Source organism: Schistocerca gregaria, chromosome X (genome assembly GCF_023897955.1).
Source record: "Schistocerca gregaria isolate iqSchGreg1 chromosome X, iqSchGreg1.2, whole genome shotgun sequence".
NCBI lineage: Eukaryota > Metazoa > Arthropoda > Insecta > Orthoptera > Acrididae > Schistocerca > Schistocerca gregaria.
Window position 1 is genome coordinate 654,766,278 of NC_064931.1, and position 25,231 is coordinate 654,791,508.

The 25,231-nt window shown below is 43.5% G+C and overlaps 1 protein-coding gene across 2 annotated transcripts in view; it reads right to left on the minus strand.

Moving 5' to 3' along the window:
- LOC126297689 (histidine decarboxylase) overlaps positions 1 to 25,231 on the minus strand; it is a 393,180-nt gene that overhangs the window by 183,487 nt on the left and 184,462 nt on the right. For both annotated transcript variants that reach the window (XM_049988805.1, XM_049988804.1), the window contains exons 4-5: positions 22,664 to 22,777; positions 14,316 to 14,438 (exon numbers count right to left, since the gene is read on the minus strand). In XM_049988805.1, coding sequence (XP_049844762.1) covers positions 14,316 to 14,438; positions 22,664 to 22,777 — 237 coding nt within the window. The remainder of the gene's footprint in view (positions 1 to 14,315; positions 14,439 to 22,663; positions 22,778 to 25,231) is intronic.

Consider the following 25,231-nt stretch of genomic DNA (forward strand, 5'->3'; position numbering starts at 1 on the left):
TTGGTTCAATATTTCTGCTGTGGACTTCCAACGACATGGTGAACCCATGTCGCGTCGAGTTGCTGCATTTCACAAGGCACAAGGAGGTCCGACACTTTTGTCACCTGGGATGATGATGTTCAGATGTGTGTGAAATCTTATGGGACTTAACTGCTAAGGTCATCAGTCCCTAAGCTTATACACAACTTAACCTAAATTATCCCAAGGACAAACACACACACCCATGCCAGAGGGAGGACTCTAACCTCAGCCGGGACCAGGGGCGCAGTCCATGACGGCTGCGCCCTAGACCGCTCGGTTAAACCCGCGTGGCTGTCACCTGGGCCACCGAATTAACTTTCCTAACCCATAGACAGATCACCGTGCACAGTATCATACGCCCTCACTTCATAACCTGCTCTAGAGAGGTTTGGAATTTAATCCATGACGTTGTCATAAAGTCTGGTATTGAAGCTCTTTAAGCCACAACCTCTCTTCCCTTGACAATCAAATACTGAAAATGAAAATTTGTTCCACTCCAAGATTCGAAACGGTTATCTCCGAGTTCAATGCCAACAGAGAAAAATTTTGTTAGCGTCTTAACCTACATCTTTCTGTTAACTTTATAATTTTAGGAGGGCCTATCGCAACAGTACTGCCAATTTAGGCCATCTCACGACAGAGGTGGAAGTACAAAATGAGTTTAATATTTTGGTCCTCCTACGTAGAATGTGTGAGATACACTACTAGCCATTAAAATTGCTACAACCGAAGATGACGTGCTTCTGAAGCGAAATTTAACGAGAGGAAGAAGGTGCTGTGATATGCAAATGATTAGCTTTGCAGAGCATTCACACAAGGTTGGCGCCGGTGGCGACACCTACAATGTGCTGTCATGAGAAAAGTTTCCAACCGATTTCTCATACACAAACAGCAGTTGACCGGCTTTTCCTGGTGAAACGTTGTTGTGATGCCTCGTATGAGGAGGATAAATGCCTACCATCCTGTTTCAGACTTTGATAAAGGTCGGATTGTAGCCTATCGCGATTGCGGCTTTTCTTTTCGCGATGTTGCTGCTTTCGTTGGTCGAGATCCAATGACTGTTAGCAGAATATGGAATGGGTGGGTTCAGGAGGGTAATACGGAAAGCCGTGCTGGATCCCAACGGCATCGTATAACTAGCAGTCGAGATGACACGCATCTTATCCGCATGGCTGTAACCGGTCGTGCAGCCACGTCTCGAACCCTGAGTCAAAAGATGGGGACGTGCGCAAGACAACAACCATCTGCACGAACAGTTCGACGACGTTTGCAGCAGCACGGACTATCAGCACGGAGACCATGGCTGCGGTTACCCTTGACGCTGTTTCACATACAGGAGCGCCTGCCATTCTGTACTGGGTGCACGAATGGCAAAACGTCATTTTTTAGGATGAATCTAGATTCTGTTTACAGCGTCATGATGGTCGCATTCCTGTTTGACGACATCGTGGTGAACGCACATTGGAAGCGTGTATTCGTCATCGCCATGCTGGCGTTTCAACCCGGCGTGATGGTATGGGTTACACGTCTCGGTCACCTCTTGTTCGCATTGACGGCACTTTGAACAGTGGACGTTACATTTCAGATGTGTTACGACCCGTGGCTCTACCCTTCATTCGATCCCTGCGAAACCCTACATTTCAGCAGGATAATGCACGACCGGATGTTGCAGGTCCTGTACGGACCTTTCTGGTTACAGAAAATGTTCGACTGCTGCCCTGGCCAGCACATTCTCCAGTTCTCTCACCAACCGAAAACGTCTGGTCAATGGTGGCCTAGTAACTGGCCCGTCACAATACGCCAGTCACTACTCTTGATGAAATGTGGTATCGTGTTGAAGCTGCATGGGCAGCTGTACCTGTACGCGCCGTCCAAGCTCTGTTTGACTCAATGCCCAGGCGTATGAAGGCCGTTATTACGCCCAGAGGTGGTTGTTCTGGGTACTGATTTCTCAGGATCTATGCACCCAAATTGCGTGAAAATGTAATCACATGTCAGTTCTAGTATAATATATTTGTCCAATGAATATGAGTTGCCGGCCGCGGTGGTCTCGCGGTTCTAGGCGCGCAGTCCGGAACCGTGGGACTGCTACGGTCGCAGGTTCGAATCCTGCCTCGGGCATGGATGTGTGTGATGTCCTTAGGTTAGTTAGGTTTAAGTAGTTCTAAGTTCTAGGGGACTAATGACCACAGCAGTTGAGTCCCATAGTGCTCAGAGCCATTTGAACCATTTGAATATGAGTTTATCATCTGCATTTCTTCTTGGTTTAGCAATTTTAATGGCCTGTAGTGTATTAAGCTGATAAGAACAGATACTAGACCGAGTTACCCATAAGTGCCTCTGGAGTTTCTGGATATGACTGCGTCAAAACCAAAATACATGCGAAAAGCTGCAAAAGTGCGAGGAGGACTCGCATTTTGAGGGTTTCGTGTAAACTTAAATGTGTATATAGGTAGTCCATCTATAGGTTTTGATGAGTGAGTTTGCGATTATCAAAATCTGTGTCTTAAATGGTCGAATCTTTTGAATGTATTAACTTACAAGCTTAAATAGTATTTGACATAAATTTCGACTTGATACCTCTACCCTTTTCTGAGAAAAAGGGGTCTTAACAGAAGGACAGACAAAAGGACAACGAAGTGATCCTATAAGCATATGGTTTTCACCGACTGCGGTACGGAACCATCTACAGTCTCCTTGCGTTGGCAAGACGTGCCCCAGGCTTTAGTTGTAACAGAGTAGATTGTACACGCGAGGTTGTTGGTGGAGATGTGCAGATCCATCAGCCTGGCGTTTTTTTTTTTATTTCCACTCACCTGACATCTTCCTGTAGTATAAGCCCTGGTCGTCATCTCGTGCAGACCTAGTGCAGTAAAGACCATTCAGTTTGTGCTTTTTTAAAGGGATGCCATTTAACTATGCCTGTGGTTCTTCACATCACACTCACTGTACACTTAATAGGTTGAATTCCATTCTGGAATTGTAGGCAGATTGCACTTAAAGTACTTCCAGTAGTAATTACTTCCGACACACTTTACTTGACGCAGGACTGTTCAGTCCGTGTATATGCAGTTACGAACATTTGCATGGTATTTGTAACAACTGATGAGAGTCACCGTCGACACGCCCGTTCGCGGTGGCCCTCGCTGCAGGACTGCCCGTACCAGCGCGACCCTCAGGACTGCCCCCCAACAGCACGACCTCAGGTCTGCTCAAACAAGGGAACTTCCACGTCACTCGTTTCAGCCAATCCCAGCCATGGAAATTTCGTTTTACTATACAGGGTGTTACAAGAAGGTACGGCCAAACTTTCAGGAAACATTCCTCACAAACAAATAAAGAAAAGATGTTATGAGGACATGTATCCGGAAACGCTTAATTTACATGTTAGAGCTCATTAAAGTTTCGTCAGTATGTACTGTACTTCCTCGATTCACCGCCAGTTGGCCCAATTGAAGGAAGGTAATGTTGACTTTGGTACTTGTGTTGACACGCGACTCATTGCTCTACAGTACTAGCATCAAGCACATCCGTACGTAGCATCAACAGGTTAGTGTTCATCACGCACGTGGTTTTGCAGTCCGTGCAATGTTTACAAATGCGGAGTTGGCAGATGCCCATTTGATGTATGGATTAGCACGGGGCAATGGCCGTGGTGCGGTACGCTTGTATCGAGACAGAATTCCAGACCGATGGTGTCCCGACAAGCAATTGATCGGCGTCTTAGGGAGCACGGAACATTCCAGCCTATGACTCACGACTGGGGAAGACCTAGAACGACGAGGTCACCTGCAATGGACGAGACAATTCTTCGTGCAGTTGACGATAACCCTAATGTCAGCGTCAGAGAAGTTGCTGCTGTACAAGGGGTAACGTTGACCACGTCACTGTATGGAGAGTGCTACGGGAGAACCAGTTGTTTCCGTACCATGTACAGCGTGTGCAGGCACTATCAGCAGCTGATTGGCCTCCACGGGTACACTTCTGCGAATGGTTCATCCAACAATGTGTCACTCCTCATTTCAGTGTAAATGTTCTCTTTACGGACGAGGCTTCATTCTAACGTGATCAAATTGTAAATTTTCACAATCAACATGTGTGGGCTGACGAGAATCCGCACGCAATTGTGCAGTCACGTCATCAACACAGATTTTCTGTAAACGTTTGGGCAGGCATTGTTGGTGAAGTCTTAATTGGGCCCCATGTTCTTCCACCTACGCTCAATGGAGCACGTTATCATGATTTCATACGGTATACTCTACCTGTGCTGCTAGAACATGTGCCTTTACAAGTACGACACAACATGTGGTTCATGCACGATGGAACTCCTGAACATTTCAGTCGAAGTGTTTGTACGCTTCTGAACAACAGATTCGGTGACCGATGGATTGGTAGAGGCGGACCAATTCCATGGCCTCCACGCTCTCCTGACCTCAACCCTCTACGCAACCGCGGTACCAAATGTAGAAACTCTTCGTGCTCGTATTGTGGACGGCTGCATGAGCGCGTCAGGGATTCCATGCGACGGAGGGTGGATGCATGTATCCTCGCTAACGGAGGACATTTTGAACATTTCCTGTAACAAAGTGTTTGAAGTCACGTTGGTACGTTCTGTTGCTGTGTGTTTCCATTCCATGATTAATGTGATTGGAAGAGAAGTAATAAAATGAACTCTAACATGGAAAGTAAGCGTTTCTGGACACATGTCCACATAACATATTTTCTTTCTTTGTGTGTGAGGAATGTTTCGTGAAAGTTTGGCCGTACCTTTTTGTAACACCCTGTATATATTGTGGCCCAGCTCAGTCGGATGTTTCAGACGCGGGTGACGTCGTGACGCCAGACTAAGTCACCCAGGTGCCGCGCTGGAACATCCACGTAATACGTGGTATAGGACAATCTTAAAAAGTCCCAGATACATGTTATCTAATATAAATGTTGCACATTCTCCACCTTAATTGTTTTTTCAAAATTAGTAAGTCCCAGTGACAGTGAAAAATTTGAAAAAAAAAACGAGACTGCTTATTTGTTTTCTCCCGCGTTTATCTGTAGTGACCTACACAGTGATGCTAATTTGTTAATGATAGTGCGTATATACTACTTAGCTCATACTTAATTTTGTTACTTGAATTTCTAGTAAATTTCTTGCACTATTTCTCCTCCAACCGTGTGCTGTCTGTTTAGTGACTCTAACATTCGAATTTTAATTGTGAAATTCATTGCATAGAATTGCATATTTATAATTCAGTGCGTTGCTTTCTCTGTTCACGTTTATCAGTACTAGGCGTATTGCCTTTTGTAACCACTCATTAATCATACTTAAACATATCTTTCAACGCTTTGCCATCTTTACATATCACTAAACAGTATTGACGGAAGGCTGCTGTTGTTTATTTGCCGGTTGAGGAATCTTGCTTCAGACATTTCCCTCGATCGTTGTTTCGTTGTGGTAAGGCAGCTTTCCTTGTCTTCTGCTTTCCCTCTCATCGTACACCCGTTAGATAAGTACATGAAAGAGACATTTTTAATTAATTAGTAACAAGTGATTGCACTCTAATTCTATGAGAGAAATACATAATCATTAATTTTTCAAATAGAGACACCATTACTGTTATTAATAGTCTCCTTGTACGACATTGCTTTAGGTGCCATTAACCTTCATGTCATTAACCTTCGTGTTTCTCCGACCTGTAGGCTGAGTGCTCTTGTGACTCATATATTTTCTGTACGTCTGGCCGATGTAGGCAGGGCTTGCGACCCCCGCTGTGATCCACTTAACGGAAGGTCATTGGGCCGTTCGCCCTCTAAAGGCCATTAGTTCGCCTCGCTCCCTTCCCTCTGTCCAACCTGCAATTGTTTTTCTCCTTCTCAATTTACATTTACATGTTTATGTATAATTTTAATCTTTCTTTCACTGCACTGCCTCACCATGCATACGACACATTATTCTTTATCTTATAAGGATATGAATAAATGGAACGATGAGTGGCTAAATATTTGAAAAGTATACAATGATTATTATGAGGGAGTGGAGAATGACAGGTAAAGCTATAACGAAAGGACAACTAAGAAACAAACGATAAGCCAAAGTATATCGATCTGATATCTGATCACGATTTTTGGATGCAGTTTACGAAAAACTGTGCTGTATGAAAGCGTTCTGCCTCAGGTCTGAAAGAATTCGTATTTTGCACTGTCAACAGTGATAATTTGGTATTCAGCGTCTGACATTTCGTTATTATGGCGTTCACATAGTCTGTATTTGCTAACTGTGTCTGTCTCTGTTATTATCACAAAGGTGGCAGTTGTAATGTAGTGTTGGACAGGCTTATCAGGTACTTACTTTTGTTTCATGCTACCATATTTTCATGTATTTATTCTTCCTGTTGTTGCTGTGTCTCATGATGATTAGGATTTCTCCTGATATCTTCCAGTGTACCTGACTTAACAAGTATAATATTTCGTTCGTCCCTCAATACTACCAGCTCACTTCTTCCTCATTTCATAAGACAAATATTCTTCGACTGCTAAACACTTCTAGCTAAAGGGGTCACCTTATCTGATTACCGGCTCAACAAATTCGTTCTAAAGTAATGTGGCCCAGTAGCGGTTACCTACAATATTCAGTCTCCTCTACCTGGGGCCCATGATCGTTTACCTACAGTATTTTATCTTCTCTCGTTCATATCGTACGTTAATGACCTGAGCTGTCTGCTCCCGCTGCTTTCTTGTGAGAACCTATCCTTCTTGATTTATTAACGCAAAAAAAGGTTTTATATCTCGTAATGTTATTCACTTACCTATTGATTTATAGCTTGGAGTCATTATGACTGTCGTGTTTATTTCTCTGTATGCTCAAGCAAATTTTAGTGTATGTTCTGCCTGCACAGCTTAATACAGACTTCGTAGTTGCTGTGTTACCGACAGTATATAAGATATTTTGTATTTTTTGTTTAACATTACACATTTCTGCACGTATTATGTATTACCTCGTTTCATGATATGTTTAATGTTTGTGATTTCCACATATTCTAAGAATTTTACCTCCTTGTCGTTAGATATAGTTAATGAAAGTTTCTCCTTTCACGGTGCTCAAAAGTGTCTTTGACTCCAAAAACGATTTTTGCGTATCATTCATCTTCACTCCTCACAGGTCAATAGTTGATCCTAGATGACTAAATCCTCGTAAAATTTACGATTGCAGCTGGGTATAAAATAGAACATTTTTTACTTAATTTGGCATGTAACATACCATTGGAAATCTAATAATTGAAATTAAGTAATACATAACTTATAAATTATTAACTCCTTTGTACAAATTTGGATCAGTACAATTTACCATGGTTTATAAGCAATGACGTCTTCCCCCCTCTAGTGTTTTTTGGCTAAAGAGTATTCTAGGCATAATTATGGATAGCAGGAGAGTAGATAACAGCGCAAAAATATAAGAGAAGGAAGCAGCACAATTGTAGCTTGAGGATCTGTAACCACTAATCACACACTCACGAAAGAGCTGTAAGTACGCGAAGGTTTTTCGTGTCGACTTCTGCGACATTAACAAATAAATGTGGTACTCACAACATTTTTCTAATACGCACAGTTCCTCATAAACTGCATCCACATATCGTCATCAGATATCAGATCGATATAATTTGGCTTATCCTTTGCTTCTCGGTTGTCCTTTCGTTATAGCCTGACCTGTCATTCTCCCTTCCCTCATAATAATCGTTGTATAATTTACAAATATTCAGTGACTCGTCATTCCATTTATTCATCCTTAAATTACCGAAACAACCGATTTTTATGGAATTTGTCTCGTTTACTACAACATACTACTCGTGTTCTCTGTCTGTTCAGCATACTCTGTTTATTCATCCCTGTTACCTGTATTCACGATGTCTATGTTCTCTTCACATTCATGATGGAATTTATTTTCATGTGCCTTAACCAATTTCGTTTTTTTACATTTAGAAATTTTACTTTGTGTAATCCTGCAGACATTACTGCACATGATCGCATCCTATCCGAAACGGATACGGTATCCATCTGTCCCCTGCATCGATTTATTTTCCCACGAGGTGTGACGAGCGAAAAATTTCGCTGGCGATGCGTAAATTTACGATATCTGTATGTTATTCCAAATGTACATGACAATCCGTCTTTCAGTACACCCTGCACAGCTATCTAACATGATTGGTGAAAATAGCTATTAAGTCTACATCTTACACCGATCTGTAGTCTGTTTTACTTGAAAACTCTTTCAGATCGAATGAAAGTTCGCTTGCATTCTCATTACATTTAATTTTAAGCAGCTCTCTGCGAACTTTCAGTTCACATGGAGCTTTGTGAACCTTATTTTTTCTTTCTTTAAACCATTACTGCATATATGAAGAGTAACAATTCTCATTTCCCATTTGATTTTTAGTTGACTGAACCTCAGCCACTCCAACTAAATTAACATCACTAAGTTCGAAAACAATCGCTCGAAGCTCATTTGATTCCACTATTGCTTCATAGCTACAAGGGTTGTCCAGAAAGTAAGTTCCGATTGCTCGTGAAATGGACACCACAGTGAAAACCCGACGAAGCTTTGCACATATGTGTTGGGTAGTATCTCTAGTATGATCGTCGATCGCATCAAGACGTTCTTTTCAGTTGTGAGCGCACTGTGAGCGAGTAAAGGTGCCTAGAACAACGATGTCTCCCGCCAAGTAGGAGGGCCCGCTGAGAGGCTTCGCCTTAATGAGTACAGCCCGCCTAACACAACTGCCACGCACTTCCCTCTTCATGGCAGTTCTCAGCCGCACTCTGCAGGGGCAGTGAAGATGCTCCTGCAGCCTTTTCCATGGGAACTGTTCGATCACCTACAACACAGCGCTAATTGGTTCGTCCTGAGTATCATCTCTGTTCACATGAAACGCTGGATACGAAGACAACACTTGGGTGAAGGCTACGCGCTATAGACAAGCGTAGAGAATTATTGGAAAGCACAGGCGGCTGCCTTCTGAGATGATGGTGTTGGAAATTGTGTATACGCTCCGCCAAATGTCTAAGTCGGAGCGGCCACTATGTAGAGAAGTATCTGGAAAGTGTAGCTCACTCCTGCAAATAAAATGCTTCTGATTTTCACTGTTGTTTCCATTTAGCTACAGATTGGAACTTACTTTATGGACCACCCTCGTATTATCTTCAAGACAAATTAAGTTTTCTAAATGGTTTTCATTTCCTACTGATATCATCTTTGGTTCTAAATAAACTTGTGTATGGTGACTTCCTTCAAATAATTCTCTAGTTTTACCCATTTTTGCTACGACATTACAAATTAGTAAATTTTGACTTTCTTTGAGCCTCTTAAATCATGCTGAAGTTTCTAAGGGAATACCATCTTTCATTAATTCAATTTCTTCTTTAATTACTTGTTTATTCTTTGTGTTCGAATTTTTTATTTCTTGTTTAGAAGAATTTACTATTGTTTGATTAGCGTGTTGACCTGCTTTTGCTCGAATGCCCATCTTTTGACCCTGCCTGTTCACTTTTTGACTCAACTCCCTGAGAAACCTCATGACATCATCGTTAGTATCAGTAACGTTTACTGCCGTACTTTCATTGGATACGTCGTCATAATCGTTGGTAAGCGCAGTATCTGTCGATTCAGTGTGGTGAGTCGCATTTGATTCACTCAGGACAGACCCATGGTTTTCAGGATGTTCCTGACCTACACTCCTGGAAATTGAAATAAGAACACCGTGAATTCATTGTCCCAGGAAGGGGAAACTTTATTGACACATTCCTGGGGTCAGATACATCACATGATCACACTGACAGAACCACAGGCACATGCACAATGTCGGCACTAGTACAGTGTATATCCACCTTTCGCAGCAATGCAGGCTGCTATTCTCCCATGGAAAAGATCGTAGAGATGCTGGATGTAGTCTTGTGGAACGGCTTGCCATGCCATTTCCACCTGGCGCCTCAGTTGGACCAGCGTTCGTGCAGGACGTGCAGACCGCGTGAGACGACGCTTCATCCAGTCTCAAACATGGTCAATGGGGGACAGATCCGGAGATCTTGCTGGCCAAGGTAGTTGACTTACACCTTCTAGAGCACATTGGGTGGCACGGGATACATGCGGACGTGCATTGTCCTGTTGGAACAGCAAGTTCCCTTGCCGGTCTAGGAATGGTAGAACGATGGGTTCTATGACGGTGTGGATGTACCATGAACTATTCAGTGTCCCCTCGACGATCACCAGAGGTGTACGGCCAGTGTAGGAGATCGCTCCCCACACCATGATGCCGGGTGTTGGCCCTGTGTGCCTCGGTCGTATGCAGTCCTGACTGTGGCGCTCACCTGCACGGCGCCAAACACGCATACGACCATCATTGGCACCAAGGCAGAAGAGGCTCTCATCGCGGAAGACGACACGTCTCCATTCGTCCCTCCATTCACGCCTGTCGCGACACCACTGGAGGCGGGCTGCACGATGTTGGGGCGTGAGCGGAAGACGGCCTAACGGTGTGCGGGACCGTAGCCCAGCTTCATGGAGACGGTTGCGAATGGTCCTCGCCGATACCCCAGGAGCAACAGTGTCCCTAATTTGCTGGGAAGTGGCGGTGCGGTCCCCTACGGCACTGCGTAGGATCCTACGGTCTTGGCGTGCATCCGTGCGTCGCTGCGGTCTGGTTCCAGGTCGACGGGCACGTGCACCTTCCGCCGACCACTGGCGACAACATCGATGTACTGTGGAGACCTCACGCCCCACGTGTTGAGCAATTCGGCGGTACGTCCACCCGGCCTCCCGCATGCCCACTATACGCCCTCGCTCAAAGTCCGTCAACTGCACATACGGTTCACGTCCACGCTGGCGCGGCATGCTACCAGTGTTGAAGACTGCGATGGAGCTCCGTATGCCACGGCAAACTGGCTGACACTGACGGCGGCGGTGCACAAATGCTGCGCAGCTAGCGCCATTCGACGGCCAACACCGCGCTTCCTGGTGTGTCCGCTGTGCCGTTCGTGTGATCATTGCTTGTACAGCCCTCTCGCAGTGTCCGGAGCAAGTATAGTGGGTCTGACACACCGGTGTCAATGTGTTCTTTTTTCTATTTCCAGGAGTGTATATTCACATGATGAATGACTTACGTGACGTCTGACCTGTTTTGTACATTTAAAACATTTTGTGATGACCAAGTATTGTCATGTAATTCTAATACGTTTGACACTTCTGAAACATTCTGCGTTGACGAACTATTGTCGTTTAATTCTGACTCATTTAATTCTAACATTTAGTCTTGTAGATCTGACAAAGTTGCATCCTCGTCTTTTATTCCACTAGCAGAACAACGTACCTCCATATTCTTCAAGACAATATTTTTTTTTTCATTTGGTTCTCCTGACGGGACTTCCACAACTGTTGATAATGATCATCAGCGATAAGGTCCGCTACAGTTGTGAAATTTTTTATTTCCTAAAAAGAATGCACAACCCAGTTTTGTGACCCGTGTCCCATCTTCATGCGAATCTGCAAAGTTACAAATAAGTAATGACACCTATCCAAATTTTTAACATAAAAAAATTAAACAGAACTTAAACTAAAAATCTTAAGAACAAACTCCATGTATGTGCATGAAATATGAGTCCATAAAAGTCTAAACACAAAGGTTCCATTAGGTTAAGATAGGGAATTCCCGGTACATGGCATAAAACAGGAGACCGTCTTAATTCGTCGGCTTGCCGGAAAGCCTCTCGCAGAGCAGGGCCTACATGAAAAGCACGTACCCCAAAACTAAAAGAGCGGAAGCACCGAAAATAAAATCAGAATGCAAACTGCTAGTGTGAGAGTTCTTAAACCTGGTGATAGCTGTTATAATATCTCACATCTTAACCGTCAGTTGGCGCGAGCAGTGCACTCGCTTACGTTACGGCTGCACAACTTCTCCCGCGCCTTTTCAACTTTGGTATGTACTTGGAACGGGCCTGATGGTTGTGTATGCAGCACTGGTAAATCTCAACCTCTGTTCAGGGATCACATTGTGTATTCTCACATGCCTGCAGGTGCACAGAGTATGTAACCTGTTTTTTGTTCGGTTCAGTGCTTGAAGGACCCCCTGTCTAACTTGATGCGGATCCATGTCTAACAATCCCTTAAGACCGGACCTTCGTAAGTTTTGGGATGGGGATGGCTATCTATACCTCAGTCATGTGTTGTATGAAGTTTTCAAATATTGCAAAGGTGACCGACGAAAAATTCACTCTACAGTAACCATATTTCCTTAACTCATTTTCACATCCTGATCAGATTCTGCAGATGAAAATGCGTTCAGCCACCAGGGATTTAGTCGACTCCCTGCGAATCGGCGGTAATGGAATTTTGTGACTTCGAACTCGGGGAGACTCATAGCAGACGTACTTGGAAATAATAATAACAATAATAATAATAATAACTAAATGAACAGAATGTACATAGAGACAAGAATACAAAGTCTGTATGGATATGATGGTTTCATAAATTGACAAGCAAACAAACAACTTGTGTACACAAATAAATAATACTCGCTGCACTGTATTCTTTACGATAGAGACAAAAGCAAACCAAATACTAATCTCCTATGATGTAGACAATAGTCTCGCCGAGAACAGATATGCCTCTAAAATTTCAGAAAATAAACAGCCATTGTCACAAGAAAACTCAATAAATTAAATCATTCAATGGAACAAAAGTGTTAGTTGACATGTAGAGTCATAGATGCTTGACATTTTCACCTGAGATAATTTGTGATCCATTAAAGACATTTACTTATATTATCTCGAGTGTGAATAGTGACCAGGGGCTGATAATACAAAGGCTAACGCGTGACCACCTCAGCGCTTTTGAAAGCTTGCAGTTATTTGGACGAGCATCAACACTGCTCACGACGACCAGGTTATTCCTGGTCATGCAGTTGAACACGCCTGCTGTGCATAGCGTGCTTGTTTGTTAATAAGGCACAGGCAGATTGGCCCATGAGGTATATGTACTGTGGTTTATCTAAATCATTCCATGCAAATTTAAGAATCGTACCTTCCACAAAATCACTGTCAAGTTCCTTCATCCAAACTTTATCCAACATTATCACTGCTGTGTGTCCCACATGCAGTCGCTCACGAATGGCTAAATTATAAAGCTTCTGGAAATTATGTTGGAAAAAGGATCGGTGAAACTCTGAATAAGTAACATTCAGTATTGTGATTTTGTGGGTGGAATGCAGTTAATTACATTATATTTCGAACGCATAATAAATATTTTACATTAAAAGTGGCCAGTCAGGCTTCCATTTCAGAACATACAAATGCAATATGACACCATTATTTGGTAAGTCTGCAAGTATTCAGCTGTTTAATCGGGAATATTTTCATTAGTTTCACCCACTGGAGACCTTCCCTTCACTAGGTGTGAAGAGTGTCTCGTACATGTAATTGTGTATTGTGTATTGAGCCGGGGACCTAGAAACGACGGAGAGGCTTCATTCCGCCGTAGCCCTCAATGGTTCATAACCCCACAACATGCCACAGCAGTCTACCAACCCCACCGCACCACCGCCGCCCCACACCGAACCCAGGGTTGTTGTGAGGTTCGGCCCCCTGTGAACACCCCAAATGTTTGCGTGGTAGAGTAATTACGGTGTACGCGTACGTGGAGACAGTGTTTGCGCCGCAATCGCCTACATAGTGTGACTGAGGCGGAATAAGGGGAACCAACCTGCATTCGCCAGGTAAATGGAAAACCGCCTTAAAAACCATCCACAGGCTGGCCGGCACACCGGACCTCGACATTAATCCGCCGGGCGGATTCGTGCCAGGGACCGGCTCTCCTTCTTGCTCGGGAAGCAGCGCGTTAGACCGCGTGGCTAGCCGGGCGTGGTTAGGTTTTATTGACTCCTGTGTATAACTGTAATGAGTGGTTGCATGCTGCGGAATCATGTTTCTGTTGTTGATTACGATAGCAAACAAGAGAGCAGATACCTAAACAGAAACAGCTTACTCTTCTGCAAGAACACTGTGGAAACTGCCGAGTTTAATACCCCTGTCTGTTGTATTCGTTGCCTTCAACAAGGTGTAACCCCTTCACACTTCTCGAGACACGGTAGACATGTTTAAAATCTGTAAGCGTCTCCACAATGTCTCGTGAAGAGGCATTCGCGCAGTCTGGTGATCAGGAGATTAACGTTGCTATTTTTCCCTCTCTTGCCTGTCAGATACAGGTGATGAAATTTTCTTCCACCTGGACCGAGCAGGCAGCGTCGGCTACTGACCTGTATGACGCCGCCACCCTTGCTGTCTGGGCGCGTGTGAAGGAAGTCGTCGGGCAGTCCCAGCATCTCGCCCAGCCAGTTCATCACCACCGTCTCCAGCTCCGTGCACGCGGGGCTTGACGCCTATTAAACAGAACACCATTCCGTATTCTCTCACCTGTGTTGCTAATTTTAGATTACCTTCACACTAAATTTGCGCACATTTTGAAATATACAAAGCACAAAGAAATTTCAGCAAGAAACCCGACATCTAAGTACAGACAATCCATTATGGACGTAGACGTACACTCATGAACATCTGAACTATAATCATATGCTGTAGGCTCTCATGGCCGGTATTCAGTTAAAATTTCCGGGCTGAGAGAATGTGGTCGATATACGAAACTATTCCCTGACCTTTCGTCTCCGACTGCGTCAATATGTGCAAGAAATTCACTGAAGTGGCTGAAACAAATTGCCCGGGAACCCACGACAACATCATGCTTTTAAAAACTGTTGAATGGGTTGCCTATTTTCAGACGCAAATTAATTAGTTGTAACAACATGGAGTGGAGCAAAAGGTTGATGATGAAACTTGAACACTGCAGATCCTACAGATGAAAGCTGTAATTATAAGAATTTCGCCAATCATTAGGAGGCTTCCCTTTTAATGGGTCACTGATACAGAGGAAGAACATGCAGCAAAAATTCCCATTAGTTCTCTGATAACCTATCGTGGGACATACATCTCCATGGTTGTGAACAGGTTAAAAGTAATCGATAGTCATTCGGTTGCTGCAAAGTCGACATCACATTTCATCTACGGCGGTGATAAGTTATATAATATTTCAACTCAGAAGCAGAGTCGTCAATGAAACGTAAGACATAACTGAGAGCATTAAGGTATTTGAAAAACCTATCAGAAGTGATAAATACGAAATGACAAATAATTGCTGGTGACTGGGTTTTAACCGACAGCCCTCAGCACAGCCGGCCGCGGTGATCTAGCGGTTCTAGGCGCTCAGTCCGGAACCGCGCGACTGCTACGGTCGCAGGTTCGAATCCTGCCTCGGGCATGGATGTGTGTGATGTTCTTAGGTTAGTTAGGTTTAAGTAGTTCTAAGTTCTAGGGACTGATGACTACAGATGTTAAGTCCCATAGTGCTCAGAGCCATTAGAACCATTTGAACACTCAGCACATCAGCCAGCGGCGCTAACCACTACACCACACAGCATGCACCACTGCACACAGCTTTGATCCATCTCCTGAATAAAACTGTGACCCATTGGAGCCGACTACAGCACCATGGATCTAGCTCTTGTCAGTGGTCCTTCGTATGACTTCACTGGTGGATCCACCCTTTCTGATCCTGTTGTTACATTCTATTAACTATGATGACCATCGAAGGTAGCCCCTCCCGTCGAAGCTTCGCTATCGTTGAGTGCGTCTTCAGTTTCATTTAACCTTCCATCGTTGATCTGCGCCTATGGACGGCAGTAGGGCTGCGTATGGAGGACATGGACGACGTCTCTGCGCATTTGTCTTCTTGATGAAGAGTGATAATTCTCGACTACATATGTGACGTCCGGAAAGCGACGAAGGTTACGATACGCCCTAAAGTAGCTGTTTAGTAACTTTTCCAATAGTGCCACTTTCCGCAGAGGTGTAAAAATCCATACGCAGTCTCCTGGGCTCTCGGTCTTTCCCCCTGGCCCTCCATGGACTGTATGGGAGCCACCTGCTTTGCTTCTTCGGTCCAGTCTTAGTGATAAGATGTTTCATGTAGTCATCATCCGGTTGAACCGAGAACAGTGTATCCGTTGTCATTTCCGTCTCGCGACAGTGGATTAGAAAGAACGATGTAAAGCCTGTAGCGTCTCGTTTCGCTGTTTTATATGATCATATCAGGACGGGCTGTATTGTGTCCCAATACCTCTGGTCGACATCCACGTGCATTGACAGCCTATTTGGCAACGTTCTATTCAAGTGTTCTGTATGGCCATTTGGTGGTGAATGGCAGGCAGTTGTCTTCCTATGGGTGTTGTCGCAACGTAAAACTTCTCCTTATACCGGGTGATCAAAAAGTCAGTATAAATTTGAAAACCTAATAAACCACGGAATAATGTAGATACAGAGGTAAAAATTGATACACATGCTTGGAATGACATGGGGTTTTATTAAAACAAAACAAAAAAACAAAATTCACAAAATGTCCGACAGATGGCGCTGGACAGCAAAACGCCAGTGACTGCGCATGACAATCGTGTATAAACAGAGCTGTAATGAGAGAGAGAGAGAGAGAGAGAGCCAGATGCGCCAGCAGTCGCAGCATGTTGACGTTACCTGAAAAGGCGCTTTTAGTGAAGCTGTAACATCAGAATGGGGAATGTGCTAGTTCAGTGTTACGATCCTATCGCCACAGGAAGGGGATTCGAACGGGTAAAGGTCCGTCGACAAATGCAGCTGTGGAGAGAATGATTTCGAAGTTCGAAGCCAGGGTTGTTTAGACGATAGACCCCGTAGTGGCCGACCGAGCACAAGGCGTACTCCTGCTGAAACAGTTAAGGAAGAAATGGAGACTTTAGCGGGTTCGTCTATGCACGGAGAAGTCAGCGCTCGTGCAGTCGCACGTCGCACCGGCATTCCATACACTACTGTTTGGTTGGCACTGAGGCGTACGTTCCGATGCTACCCGTACAAAATCCATCGGAATCATGAACTGTTACCTGGCGATTTAGTGAAGCGGAGGGCATTTGCGGTGTGGGTGTTTCAAAAGATGAGGATTGGTTGAGTAACGTGTTGTGGACCGACGAAGCTCATTTCACGCTCCGAGGGTCTGTCAACGCCCACAACTGCAGAATTTGGGCTACCGAAAATCCTAAAACTGTCGTGGAAACTCCATTGCACGAGGAGAAAGTCACGGTTATCGGGCATTTTTTCTTTTAGGAAATGCGTGATTCTGGTTTTGTAACTGCTACCGTGACGGTGAGAGGTACGCAGATATGTAACAGACTCGGATCATCTCCAGCCTGGCTGATAAACACCTGCTGGATCGTACGATATTTATGCAGGATGGCGCTCCACCTCATATTGCAAGGCGCGTGAAATAACTCTTGCCCGCGTCGTTTGGTGATGATCGTGTGCTGAGCCGCCACTTCCGTCATGCTTGGCCTCCCAGGTCCTCAGACCTCAGTCCGTGCCATTATTGGCTTAGGGGTCACCTGAAGTCGCAAGTGTATCGTGAACGAACGACATCTCTAGGGATGCTGAAAGACAACATCCGACGCCAATGCCTCACCATAACTCCGGACATGCTTTACAGTGCTGTTCACAGCATTATTCCTCTACTACAACTATTGTTGAGGAATGATGGTGGACATATTGAGCATTTCCTGTAAAGAACATCATCTTTGGTTTGTCATACTTTATTGTGCTAATTATTGCTATTCTGATCAGATGAAGCGCCATCTGTCGGACATTTTTTGAACTTTTGTATTTTTTTGGTTCTAATAAAAACCCACGTCATTCCAAGCATGTGTGTCAATTTGTACCTCTCTAACTACATTATTCCGTGATTTATTCAGTTTTCAAATTTATACTGAGTTTTTGATCACCCGGTACTTTAATTTCCAGCCAGAGATAATCATGCAGTCAATACCACGAGACGATGTGGGAGTAGTTTTATATACCTACCACAGCCTCTCGGCTCAGAAGTTTTGACTAAAGAAATATAGACAGTTACTCTGTTGGTGAGTTTCTGCCAGCACAGAAAAAGAATCGTTCAGCATGTAACTTAACTGGGATGTTATCAAACTTTGTTTGGCCGTCGGCATCAAGGGCAGGATGGAAAAGACTGCATCTCCGAGGTCTCGATGGCATCGGGTAGTAAGTGGGTTTTCATGGAACAAGGGTATTCGATTCAGGAAAAAGCGCTGCCACCAGAACCAACTGCCGTGGGCTACAATGTTTTGATGGGAGATATCAATGTCGACTATCGCGGATTGTAACGAAGGATAGACGGCCGAAAGTGCAACGTATCACTAGCCATTTCTTCTGGACGACAGCGTCAGACGTACCATCCAGGAAACCTACTCGCGGTGGGATACAGAGGCCACAGCCTAACACATGTCGCTTTGGTCACTGCATGTCATTGGGCACAGAAATTAGCTTGGGAACTGGAACGCTGTTTCTCTAGCACGGAGAAAGGTAGCCTTGGTACGAATTGGACAACCATGAGCATCAGTTTGTTCAGCTACTGTACCTCGCAGACGACTTGCAGCTTCAGCTAGACAATTCACCATCCGGTTGCTCTCGAATTCTGTCAGAATGGGCTGGGGGTGCGCTCAGTAGGTATGAGTGTCATTGTTGTCCTCCATTGAGCGCATTTGAAAGCATCGAGATGTGCGCGCTTTGTGCAACGATATGAACAAACTCAGTGAGGTGCGGGCAGTGACTGAGTTGCCCTTGGCTCAGTATGGCACCCCGACGCATTCGGCGTCGTTGGCTGTACGCCGCGTTCATGCGTCACACGAGGCCCACAGCCTCTAAAATTTAAGGTTCCTCATATAAACAATTACAGCTAATACGGAGTGTCACGTCTTACCCATTATGTTAGAAAGCCGTCGGTTACCAATTCGTTGTAGTTACGTCAGTTAGTTACGTTGATTATGAAAACTAAGCACTTGCGTGAACATAATGTTACGTGGGAGCGTAGAAGGGTTGCAAATGAGAATTAACCATCGACATGGAGAGATTTCACATAGTGGGCATGATCGCGTTAGGGCTAGGTATTCGCAGCGACATCTCTGGTAGTGATCTATACTCAATGTGCTGTTGCACAGTGTGTAGATAAACTGTGTGAGAGTTGAATGTTTTGTTTTGTCAGCTGCAGTTTTGGCTGTTTGCACTCATTTGCACCCAGTTTAAACACTCAAAAAAGTGCAATATTTATCAAAAATGCTTTCTGAGGTCTGTTAAGACGCTATTTGGTTCGATCGAGACAAAATGGGTGCATCAAGAGGATAATGATCCGAAACATCGCAGCCAACTCTGACTGGCCTGCAGTCCGATCGCAAATGAAGCTAATACATACTTTGAAGCAGCTGCCATATAAAATAAAGACGATACAGATATAGTTACCGAGAGAATATGTAGAAAATCTCGTGGAAAGCATGCAGAAAAGGTGCCAAGCTATAATGAACAATGGTGGCGATTGGATTAACTATTAGGTAAATGCGCAGTTAGTAATAACATGTATTTTTATGTAAACATATATTCATAATAGTGTCTTTTATTTCATACAGATAACGGCGAACACTTTCAGCCTGTAATAGTAAGTGTCAAGTGCCTTTTAGAACTATTTCCATTTTATTTGAGGACTTAGTAGATAAAGTTTTGGTAAGCAACCCATGTCCGGAAATGTACCATATGGGCATTAAATAATACTGAAGATCGGAACAATTTCAAATCTTCCGCTTCACGTTACGGTAAGAAATGGTAGAGCTAGACAATGAATGTATCGAGAACGATTTCCGGATAGCCTCCGTCTACCATATTCTACTTGACAGCTAGGAGGGTTGACTGTGGTGCTGCACGGACGTGTACCAAGGTTTTCGGACCGTGTGTATATGAAAGCATGAGTGGCAGGTATTTTTCGTCACGTGGAGCAGCTCCGGTAGAGCACACAGCTCAGCAATCATTGACTCCGCTATGTACGTAGTACGAAGCGGAAGGTTTGAAAATGATCCGATCTTCAAACTTATTTTACATACAAACAGTACATTCCTGGTCATGGGACCTTATCAAAACTTGATCTTCTAAATCGTCTATACAGCCTCTAGATGCCTGTAATAGCAAGTGCTACATTCCTTGTAGAACTATACGCATTTTGAGTTCGGTGATTAATCAATTTATTGTGCTCGGATGATGCTGATTTCCATAACATTCCAACAATTTAGTACTAAAATCAGTAACAGCTTGCTCCAAAGGACCATATTTGCTGTAGAAAACCAATGAAGTAAATTTACTCCCTTTTCAGTCTTACAAATGAGGCGCTGAAAACCATAAGGGCCTAAGTCACATCGTCATTGATTCTGAGACTGTAGCATTTGCGCATTTTCCTGACATCTGCTGATCTTGCTGTGAACCAGCTTTATTTGCACTGTACCCCTACACTGTATATATGAACATTTATTAAGAGCTGTCCCTCCCATATCTCTGATATTCACTTCCACACGGGCCCAAAACACCTTTTTTTTTTTGCTGCAGGAACTCTCGATGGCTGCTCTGAAGCCGATTTCTTCATAAAAGCTTCAAGATCTTAAAGCAATGCTCCACTGTAACCTCACGTTCCATGGTTTCAGCATCCCAGTCTGTAAAATGAACGCTGAGGATTTCAGAACTCTTAAGAGCATTACCGACCTCATTGCCAAACAAAAAGCTGATGTTCGTGATAAGATTGAACATTTCAGAACTGCACTTTTTACGGGATGCCAAGAACTATCGTTTAAAGTAACATATTTTTCATTGGAATCGTAGGAGGCCACCGTTTTCTGCAAGTCGCATCGAGGGAGACCGTAATTTGTTACTTCCCCACAGTTTGTAGATGCCATGCAAAATGTAGGCCCAAATACGCAGGTGGAAGGTAAGTACCAACCTTGAAACATAAAGACTTAACAATACGACTAGATTTCGTACCTGAAGTGAACAGACAGTTTTATCTGAACTCAAGTCAGAGAATGTACTTAATGAAAACTGCCGGCCGGAATGGCCGAGCGGTTCTAGGCGCTACAGTCTGGAACCGCGCGATCGCTACGGTCGCAGGTTCGAATCCTGCCTCGGGCATGGATGTGTGTGATGTCCTTAGGTTAGTTAGGTTTAATTAGTTCTAAGTTCTAGGGGACTGATGACCTCAGAAGTAAAGTCCCATAGTGCTCAGAGCCACTTTTTAATGAAAACTATAATAACGAGGACCATGTATTAAGTGTTGCACGAGGTCATAATTGTGTATATGCGTGTGTGTGGTATCTGTTCTTTATGTGATGGTATCTGTTCTTTATGTTCTGATTTTTGTTTCACATTACTTACAAACTCCACAACAATCAAAAAGAAACTATTGCTATAAGCATTTCTGTGAAAAATCGCTGGATTAACATTAATATTTGTAAATATTAATTAAAAGTTCGTAACATAAAGTTGGTACATTATTTTCTACAGGAATTATCTGAAGTTGAGACGTGACTAAAAGTCAAACCTATGAGAGCCCAGTACGTTGTCCTCGATGGTGAGTGTTCATCGGAGGTGAGGGTATCATCTGGAGTACCCCAGGGGAGTGTGGTAGGTCCGCTGTTGCTTTCTATCTGCATAAATGATCTTTTGGTTAGGGTGGATAGCAATGTGCGGCTGTTTGATGATGATGCTGTGTTGTACGGGAAGGTGTCGTTGAGTGCCTGTAGGAGGATACAAGACGACTTGGACAGGATTTGTGATTGGTGTAAAGAATGGCAGCTAACTCTAAATATAGATAAGTGTAAATTAATGCAGATGAATAGGAAAAAGAATCCTGTAATATTTCAATACTCTATTAGTAGTGTAGCACTTGACACAGTCACCTCGATTAAATGTTTGGGCGTAACATTCCAGAGCGATATGAAGTGGGACAAGCATGTAATGGCAGTTGTGGGGAAGGCGGATAGTCGTCTTCGGTTCATTGGTAGAATTTTGGGAAGATGTGGTTCATCTGTAAAGGAGACCGCTTATAAAACCCTAATACGACCCATTCTTGAGTACTGCTCGAGCGTTTGGGATCCCTATCAGGTCGGATTGAGGGAGGACATAGAAGCAATTCAGAGGCGGGCTGCTAGATTCGTTACTGGTAGGTTTGATCATCACGTGAGTGTTACGGAAATGCTTCAGGAACGTGGGTGGGAGTCTCTAGAGGAAAGGAGGCGTTCTTTTCGTGAATCGCTACTGAGGGAATTTAGAGAATCAGCATTTGAGGCTGACTGCAGTACAATTTTACTGCCGCCAACTTACATTTCGCGGAAAGACCACAAAGATAAGATAAGAGAGATTAGGGCTCGTACAGACGCATATAGGCAGTCATTTTCCCCTCGTTCTGTTTGGGAGTAGAACAGGGAGAGAAGATGCTAGTTGTGGTACGAGGTACCCTCCACCACGCACCGTATGGTGGATTGCGGAGTATGTATGTAGATGTAGATGTAGAGTGATGGTCTGCCTAAAAATCTGATTTTCACAAACATCTATTTTTCTCAAAACTTTCAGTCGGTACTTTAGGACTTTATTGTTTTTAGTGCCTCTTTTGTATGGAAGTTTGACGCTACATATAGAAAACAAATTGCTGACGTACCCAAGTGAAACCGATGCAGTTGATGGCGTCTGCAAGCATGTCTCCCAGCAGCGACGGGAACGAGTTGAGCGCCGGGAAGTAGGCGTGCATGTGCGGGCTCTGCCAGTGCGTCATCTGCAACAACAGCGACCATCATACAACACCAACATTACCACTCCGCTGCGAAAAAAAGAGGGGTGCTCGCAGTACTGAGTGTTTACACTTTGTGGGTTATTAGTGAGTGGGTATTTCGACTCTGAACTGAATTATTACGCTGTATCAAGTTTCGTATAAATCGGTCAACCCACTGATAGTGATCGAGCAGTTTATTCCATCGGAAGACCAAAACGCCGGAGCTATAAAAATAACAAAATCAGACGTGTATGAATTCACCTGGGTCGTATTTTCAAGAAGACCTCCGAAAATTAAATATATTTAGTAACTACACAAATCTGCAGCATTAGTCACGCTCGCTTTATGTCCGAATTGGCCATGTGTCCACTACGTGTTACTACTCATTTCTTTCTATAACAAAGGCTACAGCAGTTCGTTGCATCTTGTTATTTGAAACGTAGATTCAACGATGAAATTCTACTCATAATCGTTTATAGCACTCTGTTCTTTTGATATATTCAAGAATTTCTGCTCCAAATAATTATAAAGAATGAATTACGCTCTTACTACAGTGATGGTCATATTGAATTTTTTTAATTGTTTATTTACACGTCAAGTTCCGTAGGAGCAAATTGAGGAGCAAATCTCCAAGGTCATGGAACGTGTCAGTACATGAAATTACATAATAAAAGTAATAACAGATAATAATAAATGTTCATGAACCTGAAAAAAGTCAGTCCGTAAGTTTAAGTAAACGCTATCAGCAATACAGTAAGAATCAGCTTAATTTTTTCAAGGAACTCCTAGACAGAATAGAAGGAACGACCCATGAGGAAACTCTTCAGTTTCGATTTGAAAGCGCGTGGATTATTGCTAAGATTTTTGTATTCGAGTGGAAGCTTATTGAAAATGGATGCAGCAGTATACTGCACACCTTTTTGCACAAGAGATAAGGAAGTCCGATCCAAATGCAGATTTGATTTCTGCCGAGAATTAACCGAGTGAAAGCTGCTTATTCTTGTGAATAAACTAATACTGGTAACAAGAAACGACAATAAGGAATATACATACTGATTTACATTCCTTGATCAGTAGTGTGGAAAATTCTAAGTACCTCTTCCACACCTTGTAGCGCGGATTTTTGTTCTAATTGCTTCTACAAACGTTTCATGTTACAGATACAGTTATCCTACGACCTCGGATAATTTACAGAGTTTTCTTGAAGTACTGTTGGCGTACTGATGTACTGTGGTGTGAAACATTTATAAGCGAATGGGATGTGTAACTTATATTTTATTTCGATCAGCTGTATTTGTCTTACACATTTGTACTAACAACTGCTGCTGCTCTTGTGTCCGCAGTAACGGTGACTTTTACATGTCTGTACCCATTTCAGTTTCCCTTGCCTTGGTTAAATCAAATCGAGTCTCGTTTGTTTGATACTTTCTTTCAGCACCCGTAATCTCCATTGGATACTCATTGCACATGGTCCACTCGGTACATTCTTATTAGTTTTAGGCCTCACATAGACTTTAGTCAGTTAATCTGAGCAGACTGCTGGAACTTACCTCCGGGTGCACATGTTTCCACTCTTAAGACACTTTCGGTAATTCAGGAAAGTTAAGTTCTTCAGATCCCTGGTCGACTGTGAAACGTGGACTACATGCGTGGAAACTTTCCGCTTTCTTAAAGAGTCCTACACATGAATAAAAGTGGATGTCACACTATAGACCGGTGGTGGCGTGTTCGTCGCTGTTAGCAGTAGATTATCCTGTAGTGAAGTAGAAGTGGATAGTTCCTGTGAATTATTATGGGTGGAGGTTACACTCAACAACCAAGCTAGGTTAATAATTGGCTCCTTTTACCGACCTCCCGACTCAGCAGAACAACTGAGAGAAAATTTGGAACACATTTCACATAAATTTTCTCAGCATGTTATAGTCTTAGGTGGAGATTTCAATTTACCAGATATAGACTGGGACACTCAGATGTTTAGGAAGGGTGGTAGAGACAGAGCATCGAGTGACATTATACTGAGTGCACTATCCGAAAATTACCTCGAGCAATTAAACAGAGAACCGACTCGTGGAGATAACATCTTGGTCCTACTGATAACAAACAGCCCCGAACTTTTCGACTCTGTAAGTGCAGACAGGGAATCAGTGATCATAAGGCCGTTGCAGCATCCCTGAATATGGAAGTTAATAGGAATATAAAAAAGGGAGTAATAGAAGGCAGATTTCAGACTACCTAACAGATCAAAACGAAAATTTCTGTTCCGATACTGACAATGTTGAGTGTTTATGGAAAAAGTTCAAGGCAATCGTAAAATGCGTTTTAGGCAGGTACGTGCCGAGTAAAACTGTGAGGGACGGCAAAAAACCGTGGTTCAACAACAAAGTTAGGAAACGACTGCGAAAGCAAAGAGAGCTTCACTGCAAGTTTAAACGCAGCCAAAATCGCTCAAATAAACAG